A 22,476-nucleotide genomic window follows, 5' to 3' on the forward strand; every position below is an offset into this window, starting at 1 on the left:
GGTAAAGTAGACCTACCTACTAAATATTTTTATGTGTTTTATTCCAACAAAGAAGCCTGAGGTTATGGATTTCATTACAATTCTAAAGCATTAAGTAAATTCCTCTGTAATCCTGATCCTTTAATTAAGTTATTTTTACATATAAATAAACCTATAGCAAGATTTTGTATGTAAATGTATAGCAAGGCTTTTTACATATTCTACAAAAGGTTCCAATAAAATAAAAAGAACATGTTTTTATTTTATTGTCAAGCATCTACGAGATATGCGAATGAAAACACGTCTGTTTGAACAAATATTTTCATAATTAAGTTTAACAAAGTAGATGTAATGCTCAAATCTCAAGAGCCTTTATTTCTTTGTGAGGCATTATTACAACGGCCCGTAGGAGTTGGGCTCGAGAATTTCAGTGAGCCTGAGCTGGGGGGATGTTTCGGCGGGAAGGGAGACTCGGCCGGCTCGAATAAAAGCCGGGCGTCGGACCGGCGCCAGTTCAGAGCGGCTACAGCTCTCGGCTACGGCGTAGCGTCGCGTAGTCCGTGCTACGAAACTTTCCAATCAACTTTCTACGAAGTCGTTTTCATATAAGGCTTGAGTTTTCGCGGGTGGATCTCATGTGTAGATTGTTTATGTTTCTGACTCATTAATCGTTAGGTAAGATTGCTTTCATATTTAATAAAATAGATGCTTATTTAACTTTTATTTTCACTTCACTTCAATGCCCTTACACGCACGTAAAAGAAACAAAAATGCATGTTTTGTTTCAAGTAAGTATTTTTCTGCATTGTTAGCTATTTATTTATATTAACAAATATATTAAAGCCTTCAAAAACAAAATAGTTTAGAGAAATACAGACAGTTCTAAATGGTCCAAAAATAGATTCTAAATTAACGATGTGGATTCTAAGAACAAGAAATAATTTATGATTTGTTTTGATTATGTTTGTTTCAAGTTAGTATTTAAATTATATTCTAATTTCAAATATATTTCATTCGCTTTGGGGGCTGTTTTCTGTGTTAGTTATTTGAGCGCAGAATAGTAAATTATTTTTCTTAATTTTTTATGGGAAATAATATTTACTATGTAGTTTCACTGGGATAAAGACAACTCCGTACGGATAATAACTGATTATTATTAAAACCGTGATTTCGGTAGTGAAAGATAGATTCTTTTTTGAATCTTCTTTCGGTACCGATTTAGCAATGATGCTAAAAAAATGATGAAAAAAAAATAATAATAAATATGTCTGGTAAGATCAAGGAAGGTGACTAAATATATGTCTAAAAGTATGACTAAAAGTAGTGAATTAGTAACATGCTTAAAATTGTAGTGCAATTAATTTTCTTTGCAATTTTTTATGGTATAAGTAAGCAATCGCCGCCGTCCATGGACACCCGAAACACCTGAGGCGTTACAAGTGCGTTGCCGGCCTTTTGGGGGTTAGAAATTTAAGGGTTGTTGGGAAATCGGGGATTGGGTCTCCGGAAACCTCGCTTATACAACGAAACAAGCGTTGTTTCACGTCGGTTTTCTGTAAGGCCATGGTATCACTCCGGTCGAGCTGGCCCATTCGTACCGAAGCATGGCTCTCCCATACTTAAAATTTTTCTTTTGCTAACTTTGAACCGTTTTGCACAATATAGGTGCACACGTATGTACCTGCATGAAACTTTATAATTGGCAACAAAAAATACTCTTACAGCTAAATCCAATAACCTAGATTGGCATACTAAACAGAAAATACTCGTATTGAAATATTTTGTATGTCAAAATTGTATTTCTAGTAAGCAAATCTACAGATAGATAGGTTATTGAAATTGGCCGTTAGACGATTTATTTTATATCTAAACCTACACCAGAGAATATCCCCATATCAATAAATAATTTTTATTACGGTCAAGTTAAAATGGTGTGTAAACAATATACTCTGTTATTGAGACGTTATAAATAAAAATAAACAATTAATATTTTTATTCATCCCCGATGTATGATTTTTTTATTATCCCCGATGTAATGTACGGCCGGTGTGTGAGTAAAAATTTACTTACTAATCTTTACGTATTATCTTTCCTTACTACACCAAAGGTTTCGAAGTACTCTTTACCTATATGAAAATTAAATAAAAGCTAGAAGTACAGAACACATGAAACATTAAAATAAATAAACCAACAATTTAATTAATTTGTTCTTTGAATGTTCATTCCATTTCTCTCCAGTAAATCCTTTTACGACTATTTTAAAATAAAATAAAAATAAATCCTTTCACAACTACTTAGTTAGAATAAAATAAAAACCAAACGGTTTTCCCCTTTTATCTCAAAGGCACACGTGTAAACAAAAGCGAGTACATAAAGTAGACTTCATTATATAATATACTGCTAATTTTCCTTTCCACTCTCCCATTTCCATGTTGTTCAAACGGCAGACAAGAGTACTTATCGTTTTTTTGAGTGAAACGCGCTTGATTTTATAATAAAAGCAGTTTATACGGAGTCGACGTCGAGACGGAGGCTCACTCCACGAGAGTGGAAAAGTGGAAAAACGAAAAAGCCCCGTCATTTGCCGACATGTCAACAAACTTGAGTGTGGACTAGTGGCTTGCACTTATTTGTACTCATTAATGAGGTTATATGAAAGAGATTTTATCCTCAGTACGTTCCCATCTCCGTTTAAAGGAATTATAAGGCTATTAAAAATAATTGCTTCTTAAGTACTTTTCGGTACAATACATCAAACCACTGAAATATAAATCAGAGAGATTTAAAATTAATTCACTGATTCACAAATTTTCTGATGTCTAGTCAAAAATTATTCTGCGGATATTTATCAAGATGTTTACTCGTATAATGAAAAACAAACGAAGTGCGATAATTAATTCACCGCAAATAAATCTATAAAAAAATATCCACGAGTTTGAAACTTTCGAAGTTTTGATGGAAAATGTATTAATTAAACGGCGCGAATGCGTCGTCGGTGGCTCATCAAAAATGTATAGAATTCGTATGATTTGCATAAAAGTCATTTTATTGCCTCGAAAGACAAACAGAATGGGATATTAGCTGTTGGAATGATTCCAAAATTGCGGTGTGAACTATGCTCGGTAATGAAGGTATCCTTACACCGACGCGGTGCAGGTTTTATCTACGTGTTGAACCATGTTCCAATTCAGTCCTCGCTTTTATTTTAATTAAAAGTTACTCTGTGCATATGTAGGTGTCTCCCTCGAATTTGCCTTCATATTATGAACAGTGCTAATTAATTGAAACTAAGATAGAACTTATTTTATATGCATAAAAGTAAAGAAAAAAGGTCTTTAAAGTCCACACATTAGGGAGGACAGATGCACAGATTCCCCCTTAGGAACAAGCGTTAAGAATTTAAATAAGTGTCGGTGAGTTTGGCGAAGAATTCAATGAGTTGGCGTAATTATGTCGAGCAAGTTGGCGCATTCATTAGCCGTGTTGTGTTTAATATTCATCAGGGCGCGGTGTACAAGTAACATTTTTACTTTACGACTGCCTTCCAAATCCGTGGTACCTACGAACGTAAATTACATGGAAATTAGTCTAAGTTCATTTTGAACCGAGCTTCGTTACAAAGACCGGGTAAAGTAACGAAGTTGCTTATTGTACTAGACGGGCGAACTCGTTGTTTGTGCAACTTGAATATATTTTAAAATTCTTCTTCTTTGTAAACTTATGGGTTTTACGATTCTCCGTAGCTCGCCAGAAAGAATTTGTTCTCGGTATGTAACAAAATGATGCCAATTTTCTTAGCAAAGAGTTAAACAAGTTAACGACAATGAGAGCAATGTAAAATAAACTACAGTTTATTAAATAAAACACGGATCAGAAGATTTTGTAAAGAAGATTTCGATATAAAGTTAATTCACAGTTGCTTTAAATGAAAGAGTTTCTAAAACACTGAAATAAGTAGCACTTATTGTCATTAAATACAAATCGACTGTTTGAATTTATTCTTTACTTATTCTGAAATCTGTTTTGATATGCTTTCCCTTTGTTTCGGTTCATTTAACTAAACGTTATAGGCAGTCTCGGACATTAATGGCTAAAGTTTGTGTATAAAATTAAATGCTTTAAACGTAAAGTTTGTTGCTTTAAAAGAAATGACAGTAAATTGTTTTAATGTCTGTATAATGTTGGCTTTTGTTGATCACTTTTCTATTACTTTGTAATAACTGTGATAGGTTTTAGAATCTTCCGTATATAATATTCTATATTTTACAAAAGTTTTCGAACAAAGGAAGTATGAAATATTTTACATGAAATAACAAAACTATTTGAAACTATATTTTTAGTGAAACTTTATACATATTTCTTCGTAAAACTAACGAATGCAAAAATACTATGAATTCATATTTTATTCATAGATCAAAACAGCAGTTATTTTGAGAGCAGTACGAAATTTTATTTCATCGTCGATTTTACAAGCAAACATGTTTGTTGGACGTTAGAGTTGAAAATAGTCGAAGTTATTCGAATATGTAATTGAATTTCATTTTATTTTTTACGTTGTTTTAGGTGGTAGAAGTAATTTCGTAGCCAAGAAAATGATCGTAGCATAAGAAGCGTAGCAAGTACTACGCGGCTACGAATGCTTTTAAAAAACAATAACATTGATCTTGTTAGATGATTAAAATGTTGAAATATAATAAATTAACACTGGGTTCAACCGTAAACAATACAAAATAATGCCTATTACACATTCCGCTGCAATAATTGCATTGTCATTCTCGGTGACGTTGAATGATCATGGCGCGTTTTACATATTAATGAACGCATCTCTGTTTGTTTCAGATGCTGAATCGGACGTTAAAACAGCTTTCCGTAGAGTTATCATAGCAGTGCAGCACAAATTACTATCTCCTATAAGTACAAAGCTATCGAACTTAATCGCTTAAGATTCCTCTAGTTTATTTTTGTAACGCTTTAAGTAGGAACCGAGAGGAAAGGATTTTGTAAATCGCCGCTATTTTCTATAACGTACACCATTCCAGATAGTTCTATCGCCGGCGCTCGTAGTTTTATAGGGGAAACAATGCCAGAGGTTCTCATAAAGCATCGATATCTTGGAGGTTGTGATTTTTCGTGGGTTGTGTAATGGTAGGGTGGTAGGGGGTAGTGGTAATGTGTGAAGATAAGGAAGAGGTTCGGAGCGAGGCGGGCGCCGCGGCCAGCCCGCGCCGGCTGTGCTGGTCGCGCCGGCCTCCGCCGCCCCTGCCCGACACCCGCGGCCTCTGCTGCGCCAAGCTGCTCCGCAAGAATGGCAAGCCCAAGAAGGTGAGTGCTTTTATCACACATACATTATTCAGCGGCCGACGATAGCCCGACTCGACGAATGGGCCGAGATAAAGTCAAATAATAGGAATAAATGTGACAACATTCGTACGTATTATTCACAATGTTTCTGCTATAATAATTTCATTCGTTCGTCCCTTGAAGGCTCTTTGATATCGTTTCACATCGAAGACATTACGTACAATCATTTCATAGTTATTGGCCTCCAACAACAAGGAAAACAGAATGGGTTTCGAGCAACATAATTAGCTCAGTCGATTTATAAGGACATGGGGCAATCTTGTTATTTAAATGATACACCCGACCAACCGACCCGAAGGTATTCTCCATATTTCAAGGTAGAGCGCGCTTAAGCTCCAATATAATCGAAGTTTAAACTAAGTTTCGGTTATGGTGGTTGACTCGTGCCGCACTTACGAAATACATCTTTGATTATACGTGGGTACATCGCAGACTTATTTCAAAGTTCGAGGCTTCAGTTAATATTATGTATATTGTGTTAAGATCATAACTAGTATAGTAAATAACTTGTCCGCGAGTGCTAACTTTGGATCAAATTAGTTTCCGCTGACGTGGAGCGTCTCTCGACTTTGATTAACCCCCTCGAGGGAAACAAATGCACCACGATTTATGTATGTTGCACGAATATAATAAAACACTCGTTAAAGTACGTGCGAAGTTTTAATAGAGTAGCAGTGTACCTAATTGTAATCTACTGCCTCTACGCCGATGTATTCGTGTAGATATTTGAACTGCAGATCGTTTTAAAGATTATGGACAAGAATAATTTACGTTGTAAAACATTTTCTGACTAAAATACATTTTTATTGCGTGTATAAAAGCATAATACTTAAATTTACTACATCAAAAACTAATAAATAGGTACTCGTCTACATCATTGAATATTTAATGCCACAATACTCAAAAATAAAATGTATTTCTTAGAATCAAAAAGCATCGGGGAGCGGTTGCAGTCACTATTTTGCAATTCTAAGTTTGGCAAAGAGGTTTCAATCTGACTAATGTGTCTACATATAGCTGCCTGCGAGGAAAGCTCTCGGCTCTTATATCGATGTTTCAATCGAGAGGGAACTCACTGCATACAAAACAGACGGAAAATATTATTCTGAAGTATGTAATAAAATAATTCCTCGCTACCTTTGTCGTAAAGAATATTTTTAATTACGGAGCGGGAGGTCCTCGTCGTAAAATGATAAAAACGGAAAATTAGCGAATGTTCATAATGACGAAATATCTCGTAGGAAGTCTCGACAAAACTGTCACCCTAATTTTCTTTAAAGTAAATTAATTTGCGCACGGTTAATTAAGCTTTGCATAATAATTACAAAGAAAAACTGATTTTTTCTCTTTGAAAAAATGCCGACTTTACTAATTTGTAATTAAAAGTGTTTAAAATCCCTTTGTTGACATTAAATGCTGATGAATCAAGAAAAAAATATTCTTCAAAGCAAAAGTTCCGTAAATTGGAATTGGATGGTATATTTTTTTAAGACTTTTTATAAAATGCGGGCATTTCATAAATCGTAAAAATGGAGCGCCAGCATACCAGGGAACTAAGTTGTACGATTACACGAGAATGCGAAGTGAACTGAGGCTTTTAGTTATTACAAACTACAATAATTATTGCAGTAAATGTTATGCATTTTTAATTCATAACTACTTTTGTTTATGATAAAATAGAATGTTATAAGATACTCTCACTACAAAAGCGACTTTCGATGCACGCGTCATGGCGTCTCAAGGAAAGTTCTTAAAGAAGTTGATAGCTCCTTAACACATTTTCCTCTTCCCTCCGCGTCGTGAGGACCCATATCAAAAACGGCCGTAACAACACAACATCCCATTTTTGTGTTAAAACTTCCGTAAAACATATATTAACGATACTGCCCCTAAACCCTGTATATGTTATGTAATTCTATGACAAACTACATAAAGTAAATATACCCTTTTTCCGATTTACATACTTTCTACTCAGTAAAGATTTGAATATAAATAAAAGAGTATCTTTTGAAAAAGATTCGATTCTCGTATAAGTAAGTTCGCATTAACATAATCCATAGATTAGTATAGAAGCTACCCTCGGCTATGCAAAGGTATAGTGTAGGAGTTTTTGTTACAACTTTAAGTAATAAGTTAGCTGGGTATTCAAAACTAATTTATTTTCCTGTCCAAGTTTTTATAGCTTGAGAAATTCGATGAAGGATGTGCGGTACTTTTTTACTTAACATTTTAGTCTATTCTTTACAATTTAAGAAGAATTTAGGAACTTTCTTTTCTATAATATTTAGACTTCAATTTAATAAAAGGTCGATTCTATCTACCTACCTAAGCGGCAATGAAGTTAGATTAAAACTACAACTATTTTGTAGTAGGCATATTAATTGAGTATCTGTGAACACATTCTGAGATTCGTATTGCTTAATTATTTATGATGAAGACATATTTCTGATCGACATTTCCCTTAAGTCATTAGCTATATGTCAAAACAAGGATCTAGAAACCATATTGCAGACTCTCATGATTATATAAATATTTCCCATAGTCACCAATTAGAAGCGTCACGCTGGGGGCTCACCCTAGCATGAACTATGGCCAAACAACTTCGCACAAAGCAAATGAATGGCGTGCCAATGTCCAGCATTCATTATTGTGAATGATGCGTTAAATATCTCTCTATTTACGTCAAATAAGAAGCATTATGAAGCATTGCTTATAAATATTCGTATCGTCATGCCTTTTATCCCTGAAGGAGTAGGCAGAGGTGCATATTATGATACGTAATCTAATATAAATATTCCATAGAAAAAATAAATGATTAGATACCTAAACATGTCAGACACTATAGATAGTATGGGGTATATATAAAAGGGGTGCTTTAAAGTAAAGTTAAATAAATAATGCTTGATTTAACCCTTTGTTAGTATGGAGGAGTTACAGCCTGTAACTCAGGCATATTGCTACAAAAAAGACAGTCTTAGTCACAAAACCGAACTATATTTTACTCATACGTATTACTCTTCAGTTACCCTAACGAACACTAAACTATCATTAGGCTGTACTAGACAAAATAGTCAAAGCTAATACATATTCTGTGGAAATCAGACCAAGTTAATATGAATATCTAAACAGTAGCTTGTTAGCGTCCCACAGGTGACTTGGAGCCAATAAATTGTGTCCGAACAGGGGCGTGGAGAGCAATAATTCACGGTCCTGAGCACCATTTAAAGATTCTTACACAGTTTAGCCATCCGATGAGCCACGGCTAATTCTCTTTCGTTTCTTACCAAGAGATTGTACCAGCTTTCTAATATGTACAAGAAAAATACTACAGCGAACCATTCGATACGGTTTTTATTTGACATCCCGACGTAAAGTAAGAGAAAGAATCCGATTCTTGTTTCCATTATTATTAGTATCGAGTGCAACATTTTTACCGACTCGCCTCTTGTTATTGCGAATCGAGTAAATTGATTGATGAATCCTGTTTGGCGTGGCGTTACGATACACGCCCAATCCGTTTAGGGGTTTATAAATGATGGATGTAAACCAGCCGAGATGTGAAGGTTAGGCAGTTGCTCTCTTGTTACTAGATACTTATTTACTTACGTATTATAATTATGTTTAAGTAAATCCCATACTATCTCAATTACGTAATTTATAATTACTTATATTTAAGTAAATCCCATACTGTCTCGTTGGTCGAGCGTTCGCAAGTGTGACTGCTGGACAAGGGATCTCGGGGTCGATTCTCGGTTCGGGGAAAGTATTATTGGGCTTTTTTCGGTTTTTCCAAAATTTCTCAGTAGTAGCACGTATTCCGGAACTAGTATACCTATGACAATAGATTCACCCCCTATTACATGGGAATTAGAATACAAATGGTGAAAAGTAATTGTACATTGTATAGCGGCATTACGTGCCTGCCTACCCCTTCGGGGATAAAAAGGCGTGACGTTGTGTGTAAATCTCATATGAAAATACTTACATTTCATTACGGGCTTCAATCGTCTTCGATCACTTTAAGTTACTTTATACTCAAATTAAAAGAACATTGGACTAGAGCCCGCATCTTAAGCACGAGGCTGGTTACAAGCAACTTTTGTTCGTCTAAAGTTCGGACTGCCGGACATTTTAAAATGCATCTCTTGTTGAACTCTAATGCAAGTTCTAGCATGGAACTTATCCCTCGCTAACTACTTGAGAACACTACTTTCTAAACCAATCCGCAGCCGGCAGCTGCTCACACTTTTTACGTCTAACATCACTTTAGCTCGAGATATTGAATAAGAAAATTTATTACGAAAAGGTCTTACGAGTTTAAATTTAAAGTTGAACTGCAAATACCTGGGAAGAATTAATTGGAATTTTCTACAGCACTTCGCTGAAGTAGTGAGGTGCGGCTTTTGTACTGCATTCTAGTTTATATATTTTATTTAATTAAAAATGGTACGAGTTTAAAGAAGTATTTTATACTATTACACACAATTTTATTACCATATTTTTCTATTTTCTAACGTATATTCATGAAAGTTTAGTTACTTACTAAATACAGCCTGTCAAAACAACTTAAAGTACACCTTCAATCATTAACTAAGAAGAGCGAACACCTAACAAAGATTTCTCACTAAACGAGCTGACTTTTAGAATTAACTACGAACATTCTAAGTTAGAAACTTGTTCAATATCGTTGAGGTGAAGTAAGAAGATTTTAAAGAGCGCGCAATAAGGCTCCGTGTTCACTGTACAGTCGGCGACGCGCGATTTAATATGGCCTGCCGCTACATTCCCCGGAGACAGGCGTCCCGCGACGATTCCAACACTATTATACTATGTACCAGTATATATTTAGTTGGAGGAAAGTTCATTACTCAGAGAGGTGTCATTTTTATTCTAACTTTCCGTAAGACATTTTGATTTAGATTTGGGAACTTTCTGAGTTTAAGTGCTAGGTTTTAAATATATTGTTCTTCCAATTTATTACATAATATTTTCTGTAGGTAGATAGGTATTTAAGGCGAATAATCTAGTGTCACGTGCTAGTAACCTTATCTACGTCGGCTACAATTACGAACAATACATAAAATTAACTTATACCTAGTTGCCTTTAATTACGTCGCTATCGATGTACGCATTCATTTACTACCTTTTATGTTATTTCCATTAGTGATAAAGGATAGTTAAACATAAACCGGTTTACCAACGTAGATATCTGTAATGACATCGTATTTTTGCGCCATTTACTGAACATACAGTACTTTTCACATCTGTAATTCGCATCATGTCCTCGGTACTTTCACTGCTCGAGTCTCGGTGCGGTTGCAAGAATTCTTCGCGCGAAATTGAAATCACTGTCGGCTACGTGACTTCAGACCCTCGCCACTAGTGTTCGAGGAAATCTCCAAATAATATTTACCTTGCGTTTGCTTTCCGATTGGCTGCTTCTCCCGCCACAGATAGATTCCCTTTGAGGTGAAAATTGGTATTTATTCCCGTGCGCTTTGTTGTATTTCAGAGATAGGTTTCTTTGATAGTCTAGCCTGGTATGCGCTATCTAACGCAGGGAATTTCATTGTGATACTTCATTTGAAAGTGTTCGATATCGATCACAAAGGAAAAGGGGAGCCTTTGTATAAAATGAGAAAATTGACACTGACTAGACATTCATTGTGATTCTTATCACCCCTAACGAAAGAACTATAAAATCATGAATAGCCTAATTAAAAACTTTTCTTTCCACGGTTTTACAGTTTTAACTACAACTACTTGAATACTAATTTCACTGCAAAGACCATACAAAGGTATAATAGTATTATAAAAACTTTCACATCGCATTAATCAGCTTTAAAACAAAATATATACTCAGACAAGCACAATCCCATTTTCCAAAAGGCCATGCGTCCGTTCGTTTTCATTTCACGAATGTCTAAACTCGAATAGAATAAACCGATAACGTATTTATACGTTGGGAATTCATTAAGCCGAGCGAAATCTGATGTGGCTCGGTGTCGCGCGGAGTGGGCTATTATCCCATCGTTGGACGTGGATGGGTGCTCGGCAAACACTCGGCACTGTCACCCCCACTTGTCTGCGAGTATTAGAACTGCCATAGCCGGAGACAAGGTATTATGGTGCGCTCTCTGATAGCGCCGGGGCTTGCGGCCCGAGCTAAAATATTAAAAACTTTGCCGTTCATTGTTTTCATCGAATGGTCGGCAAACATTTTGGATTCACTGCGTATCCATCCAATTGATTCCAATAACAATGTTCCCGTATTTTTCCATATTTCATTCAATTCATCATGACGATTAACTTGCTAGTATTTTTGTATGATGAATCGGCAATTTAGACGCGAAAAGCTATTACGTAGGTCTTTCAATAAAATCATTTCATAAAGTAAATAGCCAATCCTACTTAGCTTTCAATTCCTATATTTTTCACTTCAATTTTTGTACTATTTTAATTCGCTTAGAGTTAGAACTGATTTTATGAAATCAAAGAACGTTTTTAATATCGCTGCTAAGTTTTCATGAATTTTTAAATTAAAAGCCGCGGTTTTTATCTCTTTGCAAATACTTTTTCATTTGCTAAAACGTTGTACTTAGTTAATATTTGTGTATTCGTCAAGACTTTTAACCTCACTCGCTTTCCTAGCGTTTTAAAGAAATGTTTTTATATTATTACGATATCAAAATGCAAGTCAAAACGAGAATCTAGATTGTCTGGAGATCTTTTGGCAAGTGATGTGAATTTTTGAGTTCATCTAAGATTGTATTATTGGTATAATGCGATGTATTATAATGGCTGTAGTCTGTACTTTTGCCAAAGTTATAAATTATATTATTTTCCGATATTCAAGACTCTTTTTATTACTTATTTTCGTTTTATAGGTATCGTATTGTTGGAAGTGACACAGGTTGGCCGAGTCTAATTCCGTTTTTATTTGCAGTCCTTTCATTTTCAGTTACAGTAAAAACCTTTTTAAAAATACGTTGGATCCATCCGTATTTTTGTTCCAACACTCGTTTTAAAACAACTTTTTGTCAACGTCAGTGTCTGTTATTGTTACTCGATACGTCAATACCTCTTTGGATTTCCTACTTTATTTCCATATACTAAACACTAGTTTTACTTGTATGTATAATGTGTAGTGCTACCACTCAGCTCAGTATCCATAATACCCATTGGAAATGCCTCCTTCGCGGAGACGAGGGTGGCTCAGACAGGCGGCCGCGTTCAAATGAACAGTGATTTCATACCTCACCTCACCCGTTTCTGTCATTCAAAGTTCGCAAACTATTTGTGGGTGCAGGATACCATGAATTTAAACGAGCAAATGTGTCAGCCGGAACATAGTCGAGTCATTACGCTACTTGTAACTGCCGCCATACTTTGTACAAGTTCTCTCTCTTCGCTCAAACGAGTCACAAAGGAAACGATCGTACAAAACGCTAAGATCCTTCCTTGACATTCTACGACAATAACCCTTTACTTCTTTTTCATTTAAAACAGTTACTGCGTCTACATTTTTCATTGGAGCTTCAATCCCATCAATATTAATGGATTCTTAGAAGGATTAATAGTATTGAAACCCGCAGTTCAATCTGAATAATTGCAGATGGCAGTACACCACTCCCGGGCACCCTCGCTTCGGAGATATGTTTGTTCCCTCTCTGCGAAATATATCCAACCATTTGTTTAAGAAGTGAACTCGATATTCAAGGAGGCTACGGTAGTACACAGTCCTCAACGAAATATATAAAAGAGAAATCAACAAAAGGAACAGATATAAAGTTTGAAGATTGTGTTTGTTTCGCCCTTTTTTCATATGTTTCATGTTTATTTCTTTTGTCGCTAATAAAGTGGTTTACATAAGTTCCTTTATTTAATAAACGAGTGCGGGCTCGTATAATATATCCTTACATCGGTAGCTCAGTGCGTGTGTTCGTAGTAAAGCAAAGTTTTACCCTATTTTGCATTCACAGGCGGCGGGTGAAAGTGTTTTTCATTGTCCTACAGAGCAACCCGTCGCGTCTGACAGACGGAGGTTCTTTTTGTAACCACTGTAACGCCCTCCCTCGACACACGTACTCACTGAACACAGTGAACACCTATAGATTTGCCCTTTTGTGGGAAAACTATTTCACTTAATTGTGGAATGTGGTAAACATTTCTCTTCTGCCGAGAGATTTCGAATACATTTATTTGCAAATGTAGGCGAAAGAGCGAGTACAGGCATAAACGCATTCAATTTTAAGTTATGTTCGAGACGAGACCTACTTCCAAGAATACTTTGGAACCAACGTTTACAGTTAGCTGTAACAGATGCAGATAATTTCAGCACATAAAGATGTAACGCAGTTCAAGCGATATAAAAATATTTCAATGTAATTTAAATGGTAGCCAACTCAAATGTATTTCTATTTATTTTACCGCCCGCTCTAGAAATATTGAAATAACAAAATTACAAGTTGAAATGGAATATAAAATGAAATTGCTTTTCGATTCTGAAACAACAGAAAGGCTCGAGTGTACCGCAATGGAAGTAACTTCGGCCAAAAATGTGATCGGTTACGGTTAATAAAAAGTTGTTAGGTAGCGGAGCTCTATTGGTATTCAGAGGAGCCGAGCTTGGGAAGGGTTTCCGAATTGCGATGGACGGCGACGCTATCATTGTCTTTTGAATTTTTGCCAACCTTTAAAACTCCGCGGCTTATAATTCAACTCACGTGACGAGCGCTAATGAAAGACTTACTTAAGTAAGTGCGCGGGAGACGAGAATTAACAACTTCCAAATACAATTCAGTCCTTAAACGAAGTTCGTTTTAACGCCGGTAAAGTGGAAAACTTCGACAGTCTTTATTTTTTTCAAGAAGAAACGTAAAGTTTTACTTCACTTATAACGAGATAGGGCGGTTAAAAGGATTCCGGCGGGCGATTTAATATTTTTAAACACTTCGAGCCGGCAATAGGGGTTAATTCTAGTTGAGCGTATGGCGAGTGGAGTGAGCCGTTACGTGAGGAAGGGCGCGCATTTTTCATATTTTCATTTAGTCGAGTCGTTAGATAAATATTAGTAATTTGTGCGGCACGGGCTGTGGCGTAAAGCTTATCTGCGCAGCAATTAAGAAAAACCTCGGAGGCTGTGTTTTTTTCAGCGACTGCCGAGTGCCGTCGGCTGATTGCTAATTCCGCGACAAAGAACGCTATTACGTGGCCACAGCCGAGCAACAAATGAAAATATTTCCAAGTCACATTCAACTACAAAATGTACCGGAATAGATTTCGCTACAAATTGTTTTCTGCGAAAATACTTTCTTCTAGCTTTTATTTTCATTTTGTTCTATTTACGGAAAATCGGAGGTAATGTCGTCTTAATTAGCACCGATTCGATAATGGGTACTATTTTATTTTTCTTTTTAATTTAAATTAGAATTGTGTAGAAAAATAAATAGTAGAAAGTTTGTAACTAGGTATAATGTTCGAAACCGGCTTTCTAATGAAGTTCGTCTCCAGTACCACAACAGCAATAAGAAAGTAAAAGGTTGACTAAATGAGCATCCCATCTGCAACATGGATCCGTATCTTAAATAAAGAACAAGTTCGACTTAAACTTTGTGAATATAATGGCGAGCACAACTAGGGTATCGTAGCCCGTAGCGATGCGCCGCGTCGTAGCCGTGCTACGGAGCTACGGCGTAGCGGGGCCGCGAGTCAGCCGAACAACTTAAATTGCCTGAAAACATAAGTTCCTCGTCAGCCGCAAAATAAACGCTGGGGTGAAATTTATTTGCTGCATTCACAAAACGGGAATAACAATGCGGAGGAGTCACAATAACTTCAATTTGATTTCACTTGCCTTTTGCCAGGCAAACAAACATCTTGTAAACATGTTTGTCTGCGGCCGCACAATATATATTTCCATTGCTTCATCCGCTTGGATTTCACTGTTATTTATGTTACGTTGAAACAGTTGTGTAATCCGAACGTAAATTACGATACGTTTATGCGACACCGGTAGTTTTATTGAATTTTAATCAGTGGCCGGATTAAATTGTAATCATCGCTTTGTGTCGTATTATAATGAAATAAATTAGTTAAAATATTGAAATACGAAGAAAAACATTTGTAGAAGTAATGATTAAAATGATAATAAAGGGTCTACACCTACGCACTGAGAGTACAGAAATAGAGAAACTAGTCCTGTTGTTTTTTTTTTTGATCCGGTGTTATTATTCCAATAATATTACTTCAAAGTATTAAACATAAACTTACCTTGGAAATAGAATAAATATGAATATCAATTGTTGTGATACTTTTATTTCGAACAAAATTCAAACATTAAATAAATTACCTTCTCTATTTAGTTAACACCAGTCTACATTTTAATAGAAAGGCACCTAAACACGCTACCTATGTCTTCTAAAACACATAATATACATTAACCAACATACATAACGAGTAAAGCCGGTACAAGATGTTAAATAAGATTTAGTTCAAGACATGGGTATTACGGGGAAACATATAGCGGTCGGCAGCTCCGAGCAAATTACATGAGAACCAATCAGTTGAACCTTCTCTGTAATTAGTATGTGTGGTCTATGACTACTCCTGCATGAGTTGAGTTCTATTGGTTCACAAACATTATGACATAGCCTTTGATGATTATAATCATCGGTGGACTATGGAAAGCCTATAGTCTAACGGGTTTGCTATAAACTCGACGATTGGCAGGTGTGTTAGAGATCGCAGTTAAAAAGGTTCAGGTTTATCACAGCGTGCTGCTGCCATGTCTCTGTTAAGTGTTCAGTCCCCTAGTCGGCTCATTTCAAACGTTGCCCTACACTAGGAATTTTTCCTGTGTCGTGGATGCGTTTACAAACATCAACAACAACAGCCTATTAGTGGCCACTGCTGATCAAAGGCCTCAACTTGCACGGTGAAGGTTTGAGCATTAATTACCACACATGCTCAATGCAGTCAAATTTTACAAAGAGTCAAGACATTATACAAACGGACAGATGACACTCATAACAGAAATAACAATTTGTAGATCATACAAAGAATACCGCACGAACCATGTAGTCAAATATTTTCTACTCGTCAAACACGACATCTTGGCTTATAATTACAATGTCAATTACCAGTTATAATTAAAGAGGTTGTATAGGTCCTTTGTTAAATATTCAGTTGATATACTCGGATAGTCAGTAGTTAGCTTAATGATCCTATCAATGGACTGTTGATTATTTATTCATGTTAATGATTTGGTTTAGGTGTGTATATGTGTGTGTTAGGAAGGTTGATTAGTTAGTGGTCTAGTGTCAATATGAATGTCTCAACAGTTGATTTATTTATAAGAGATTTTCAGTGCGACTTATCACTCATAAGTCATTATCAATATCGGAGGTTCAATTAGGCCCCCAAATAACCCTTAAATTTCTAACCCCCAAAAGTAAGGCAACGTACTTGTAACGCCTCTGGTGTTTCGAGTTTCGAGTGTCCATGGGCGGCGGCGATAGATTACCATCACCTGATCCGTCTACCTGTTTATCGGTTTATACCATAAAATAAAATTTTGGTAAGTATTTAACTTTTCACTTACACATTTGTTTTACCAAATTATTTTCAAGAATTAAGTATACAAGTCGATGACTAAAATATATAAAACTTTTCCTCAAGCCCGATTGCTAGTTTAACAGATTAGCGCTGTCAAATAAGAAAACCACAACTTTCATCCTTATAATATTACTATATAGAATTCACCATTAAAAGACATTTTCCTTTTGAAAAGCTGAAGAAAGGAGGCGATTATCATAATATCCATTTTAAAATCTAACTGCTTTTAAAAATGGACGGCTAGTTTTATGATGCTTGAGTCTTTCATTTTCTATTTTCTTGTCGCATTTTTCTTTAAGGAATTTCTGAGTTAGAGGCTGAAGCTGGTAATGAGAGGTCTCTTTTGATAACAAATTGCTATACTTTATAATTGTAGGAGAGTTTAAGGTGCGTTTTTGCAATTTTCGATCTTAATACCAGTTTAAAAAGGTTTTAATTTAGCGTTGGTTGATTGATTTTGTTAACTTTTTAAACTACGACAATGATGTCGTGACAAAATGATAATGTTATCTCAGATAGCAATTAACTATGAGCAATGAATTAGGATGCAAAAATGATATCAGAATATAATAACAAGCGTCAATCGCTTCAGGAAGGCAATTACATTTCCATAATCATTGATGTTTGAATTCATCACATAATATTTCGAAAAGAAATATCGTGCATTTTGATTGGCTGTAGGAAATGTCTGAGAATTTCAAAAGATACTTACTTATGGACACCAATGTACTAGTAAATGTTTAAATCTTAGTAGAAAAGAAAAAAAAATGTGGAATCCAAAAAAAAGATTAACAAAGATGTTATGTTTTAACAATCTTTTTAGGCCATATCCAATCCTTTTTCATAGATAACTAAAATAATCTAATAGCCTGCAATAACCGTTTAAGAAAGGGCCAGGGCAAAACAATGACAATTTTTTCCCGTAATTTAAAAATAGATCTTAGTAGGACGAGTTCACCCTCAATTTACATTCAGGAAGGACTGAGGGCCGAGGAGGGACTAAATCGAATTCCTATCGTTTCTCTTACACGGAAGTTGGGTCACGGCGCTGGTCGACTCTCCTTATCGAGTGTTATAACCTTGTTGAGACATAGCTTATTCATTTTATATTATTTTCCCTTTTGTTTGTTTTTGTTTTTGTTTCTGTTATTAGTTAGTTATTATGGGAATGAAATCTGATATAGATTTTGTTTTCTTGGATAGATTTTGTTTGTTTACCAATCACCCTATATCTTATAATGGTAAAAGATGTTCGTATAATTAAGTATGTCGTAGATGAGGTATTTTTGGATCAATGTACTCTGGCGTTTTTCAGATATAGATCTATATTTACCTAATGGTAAATGAAAGTAAAAGATATTCATAATACAATATTTCTATAAATATCTATAACTAAAAAACACCAGAGCGATCACATGAATCCGTTTTGGAGATTGACCCTTTTTCTTTTTATAAGAATACTTTCTAAAACAAATAAGAACACGTCTAAAGATAAATTTAGTGCTTTTCTGCATTACTGTAGTTTCATGGCGTGTGCGTGTATATTTTCTGCACGTCATGAAATAGTTTTGCGTGTTGCAAGGGCGTTCAATTAAAGAAACTATTTGTCATCTCATACAAGGTGCGAAGTTTCTGCACCTGCATTATCAAACAAATTGTTATTAGTCTATCTTTGGTTACCAAATAGACCTTTATACCTACATTTTCAGACTTTTCAAAAGTATTTTGTTACAATTTATGGTTTAATTGGAATAATGATTTGACTTTGACTTTCAACCGAAAACAAACTCCTTATAAGAAAGTATCTAAACAAAACGTATCCCAAAATCCCATTTATTATACAAACAAAGTGTTGCATAGTGTTATCTTAGCACTCCACTATCTGTAACCCACCGCTCGACATTTAATTCCAAGAGACTCGACTCGCGGCAGCAATGTGTTTATGCTCACTGAGCCACCAACATTACGTTAATGGCATAAGTAATCAATGTAATGTGTGTTACGACCGTATTAAGTTCGTGAACTGCCATACTACCAACATTCATAAAATTAATGGCACACAAAAAATACCAATCTACAGGCGTGGCCTAACAAACATTTGGATTGCCGCCGTCTGTTTTCAAAACCATGAATTTTAATGTTATTTCCAATATCAGCATAGATTCGATCTGCCAATAGATAGATGTACCGTATACCCGTGCATAGTAAATTCGCTGATTATTTGAAGCAATCGAGTATTCATAAAGATCATTTCAATACGAATTCAATATTTCGCCGACGAGTTTGAGCACTTTGTTCGTCGTTGCCAAGTATTTTGCTGGCATCTGGGTTTTATCTGTGCGATGTATTACAATTTTCTTTTAGTTATATTTACCCTAAAAATTTCTTACGAAGTTCTGTTTTCCTTTCGAGAAGTGAATGCTTATTTAGTTAGAGAAACGAGGCGTAACAACATTTGCTCAACTCGATTTAGGAACGTTGAACGTCTGAAGAATGTAATGAAAACATTATATTCACTATGGCGCTGTCTGTACTCGTGCCTTACGCGAATGTAATATGCTAGTAAATAAAATATGACAATATGGTGACAATATGTCTGCAACGTCACGCCTTTTATCTCCTATGGGGTAGGCAGAGGTGCACATTACGGCACGTAATGCCACTTTTCACCATTTGTGTTATAAGTCCCATGTAATAGGGGGTGAGTGGTGACAATATCTAAAGATTTTATGAAACCTTTAATAATTGAAAAGTGGTTTTAACAAAATAGTTGTGTCACTTGGCCCACAAAGGCTATGAAATGGACGAAACTTTACCAGAACGAAATTTGGGAATACACAAACAATTAATCCTATTACAAGGTTTTTGTAGGTCCTGACGTTTGCGTCCTTTGTAAATGCCAAATGCCACATTGTATAAACTTTTTCTATTGTGGCCGGTGAACTTTACGACAAAATAATAATTAATAATTAGAAATTACAAAAATTTTACAACTATATTTTGTATAACATTTGCCAATACATCTAAAAAGTATGCCAAAAATACTGGATTTAGCAGAAAAACAATAAATTATTACTCTCATTTGAAAATATGACATTATACTTACGACGCTACTGTTCAGGAGACGTCAAACGACATATACGAATTGGTGTTAAGTATTGATTTTCCAGAAACCACTGAAAGAAATAAAAAAGCCGGGTAAGCACGTACGGCGTACATAATAAAATGGTATAATGTGTTTTGCCGTGGGAGCGACGATGGTTACCAACAGCTGACACGTTTGTGCATGGGTTGGGAGCTAGTTCGATGTACGAGTAGGTACCTCTTATATACCATGTTCATGTTCACCACACATCACATTCACGATACTAGTACAACATTTTTTTGACGGAATGTTTCGAAAGCTTATTGAATTTTTTAACCAAGCTCAGGATAATTCCACAGCCCTACACTATCCAGGCAAGAACTTATTTGAACTGTTAAGATGATTGATTGATCTTGATTTTACTCGTAGTTTGACAAAGTACCTTAATTTATTGCTAAAAAGAACTTTAACCAAAACGTCCTTCTATGTTTTGAGTGAAAATTCTGCAAAATCTTGTCCAAAGCAACGAAGTCCCGTGTTAATTAAATAAGTACAAACATTTTTTTTCTTTCAATAAATCAATACTGTGCATCACAATCCCAAAATATTTAATTTAAATTACTATACTTGCTGACCGGCAAACTTCGTACTGCTTCAAACATATTTTTTCAGCTTTTAAACCCTCTTTAGACTTCTACAAATAATTCAAGACCAAATCGGTCTAGCCGTTCTCGAGTTTTAGCGAGACTAACGAACAGCAATTGATTTTTATATACATATATAGATAACAACTTCACACTGTCTTACAATTGTAAGAGAATAAAGACAGAGTTGTCGACAGTCCGGACATTCCGATCCCATTTATTACTGAAGTGAATGAATGGTAGACGAATGGTCTCGAATGAATGAACGAATGGTATCGAATGAATTTAGCATACTTTGTTGAGGGCGACGTATCCATGCGGAATACGGGTCCGAGTCACAAAGGGTCGGATAAATCACATTACAGACACGCGTGAATTGTAAATTGGACATTAGTTGTTACACCTCCTGTGTGCATCGGACTTTATAAACGCTATGACGGGCTCACCCTGAAAAATGGTGGCCGTACATTTACATATCATTTGTGTGCTGCGGTTTAATAGGGGATGGTGACAAAAAAATATTGGGTAGGAAAATGAGAAGTAGGATGATCAAAAAATTAAGAAATATCCAGTCAGTATATCTTACACATACCAGTGTGTATAAAGCAGGAATTTCCAACTAATTATGAGTCTACAGCTTTTTAATCATCTAACTCAAATCTAAACTATATTTATCCCAATTTTAACGAGTTCTAAATATATATTATGGTATGGTTGAGGATAATAATTTAACTTTAATTGAATTCAATTAATTTAGGGTTATTATTATTCAAGCTTGAGTCAGCCCAACTTCCTGGTTTACATTCCTCCGCTTTTTAATTTGAAAATTCTCATTAATAGGGAGAGTTTCGGTGTCCGAAATATTAGCGATCGGGTTTAATATTAGAGAAATCTTCGGCATGAGGAAACGTACTGAGTGTAATTCATATCGTGTATTTTACCTTATTGGGTATTGCACTTTGGGTCCAAAAAGTATGTTTTCTATGTCCTCTTCGCTGTTACTTCTATTTGCCGTATTTTTCTATTTTTATGTTGTCGACATTACAAGTGCTTTCATGACGGTAAATTGAATAGCTATTGTAGTCTGGTGGTGACTCAACAACACAAAGCATTTGAAATACCAACAAATCATGTCTAAGTTTTACAACACAAAAATGTCGAATGTATAGTTTACATGAGAAGGCGATTTGACGACAAACGAATTCAAGGCTATCTACAAAGTATCACTTAATGGGACAAATCCAGGGTATTTTTATTACAACCGAAAATTCTGAAAGTACAATAAAGTCATAATTCAAAATTTTATGGGCCACATTGTTTGAAATAACCCCAATATTCGGGCAGCGCACTTGATGGAAACGTTCGCTGTATAAATCTTGTTTCCCGAGCTGTTATTTTCCGTGCAATCAGACCAATACCGATCTGTAATTGGCGCCCAACGGGGACCTAACGAGACTGATTGTCCGCTGATGTAGCAAATACCGCCACCCTCCTTTCATGTTTATCTTTTTAAGCGGTTATGATGCTGCGAATATACTACAGGGGTGCAATTTCAACGTTAGGTTTGATACGCCCTCTAATTAATATGTCTGTATATTTATGAGTTTGTTTAACATTTCGAAAATATATGCTTTCCCGGAATATTCTGTTCGTTAATAAATCAAATGTATTAATTCCATCCACTTCTCATGCATGAGGGTGCGGTTTCGAAACCTACCAACGGCAAAGGACCAATGTGACTTTTTCCGAGTTATATGTACTTTCTAAACATATTTAGACACTACTGACTAA

At 35.5% G+C, this 22,476-nt stretch overlaps 1 protein-coding gene across 2 annotated transcripts in view; it reads left to right on the forward strand.

Moving 5' to 3' along the window:
* LOC118272021 (uncharacterized) overlaps nt 1-22,476 on the forward strand; it is a 57,540-nt gene that overhangs the window by 2,597 nt on the left and 32,467 nt on the right. Inside the window, exons 1-2 of one of the 2 annotated variants that reach the window (XM_035588312.2) lie at nt 471-654; nt 4,819-5,301. In XM_035588312.2, the coding sequence (XP_035444205.1) occupies nt 5,149-5,301 (153 nt within the window). In that variant the 5' untranslated portion in view covers nt 471-654; nt 4,819-5,148. Of the gene's footprint in view, nt 1-470; nt 655-4,818; nt 5,302-22,476 lie in introns of those variants that run through there. The other variant, XM_050693953.1, reaches the window with a different exon arrangement.

This window comes from Spodoptera frugiperda, chromosome 5, assembly GCF_023101765.2.
Source record: "Spodoptera frugiperda isolate SF20-4 chromosome 5, AGI-APGP_CSIRO_Sfru_2.0, whole genome shotgun sequence".
In the NCBI taxonomy this organism is placed as follows: domain Eukaryota; kingdom Metazoa; phylum Arthropoda; class Insecta; order Lepidoptera; family Noctuidae; genus Spodoptera; species Spodoptera frugiperda.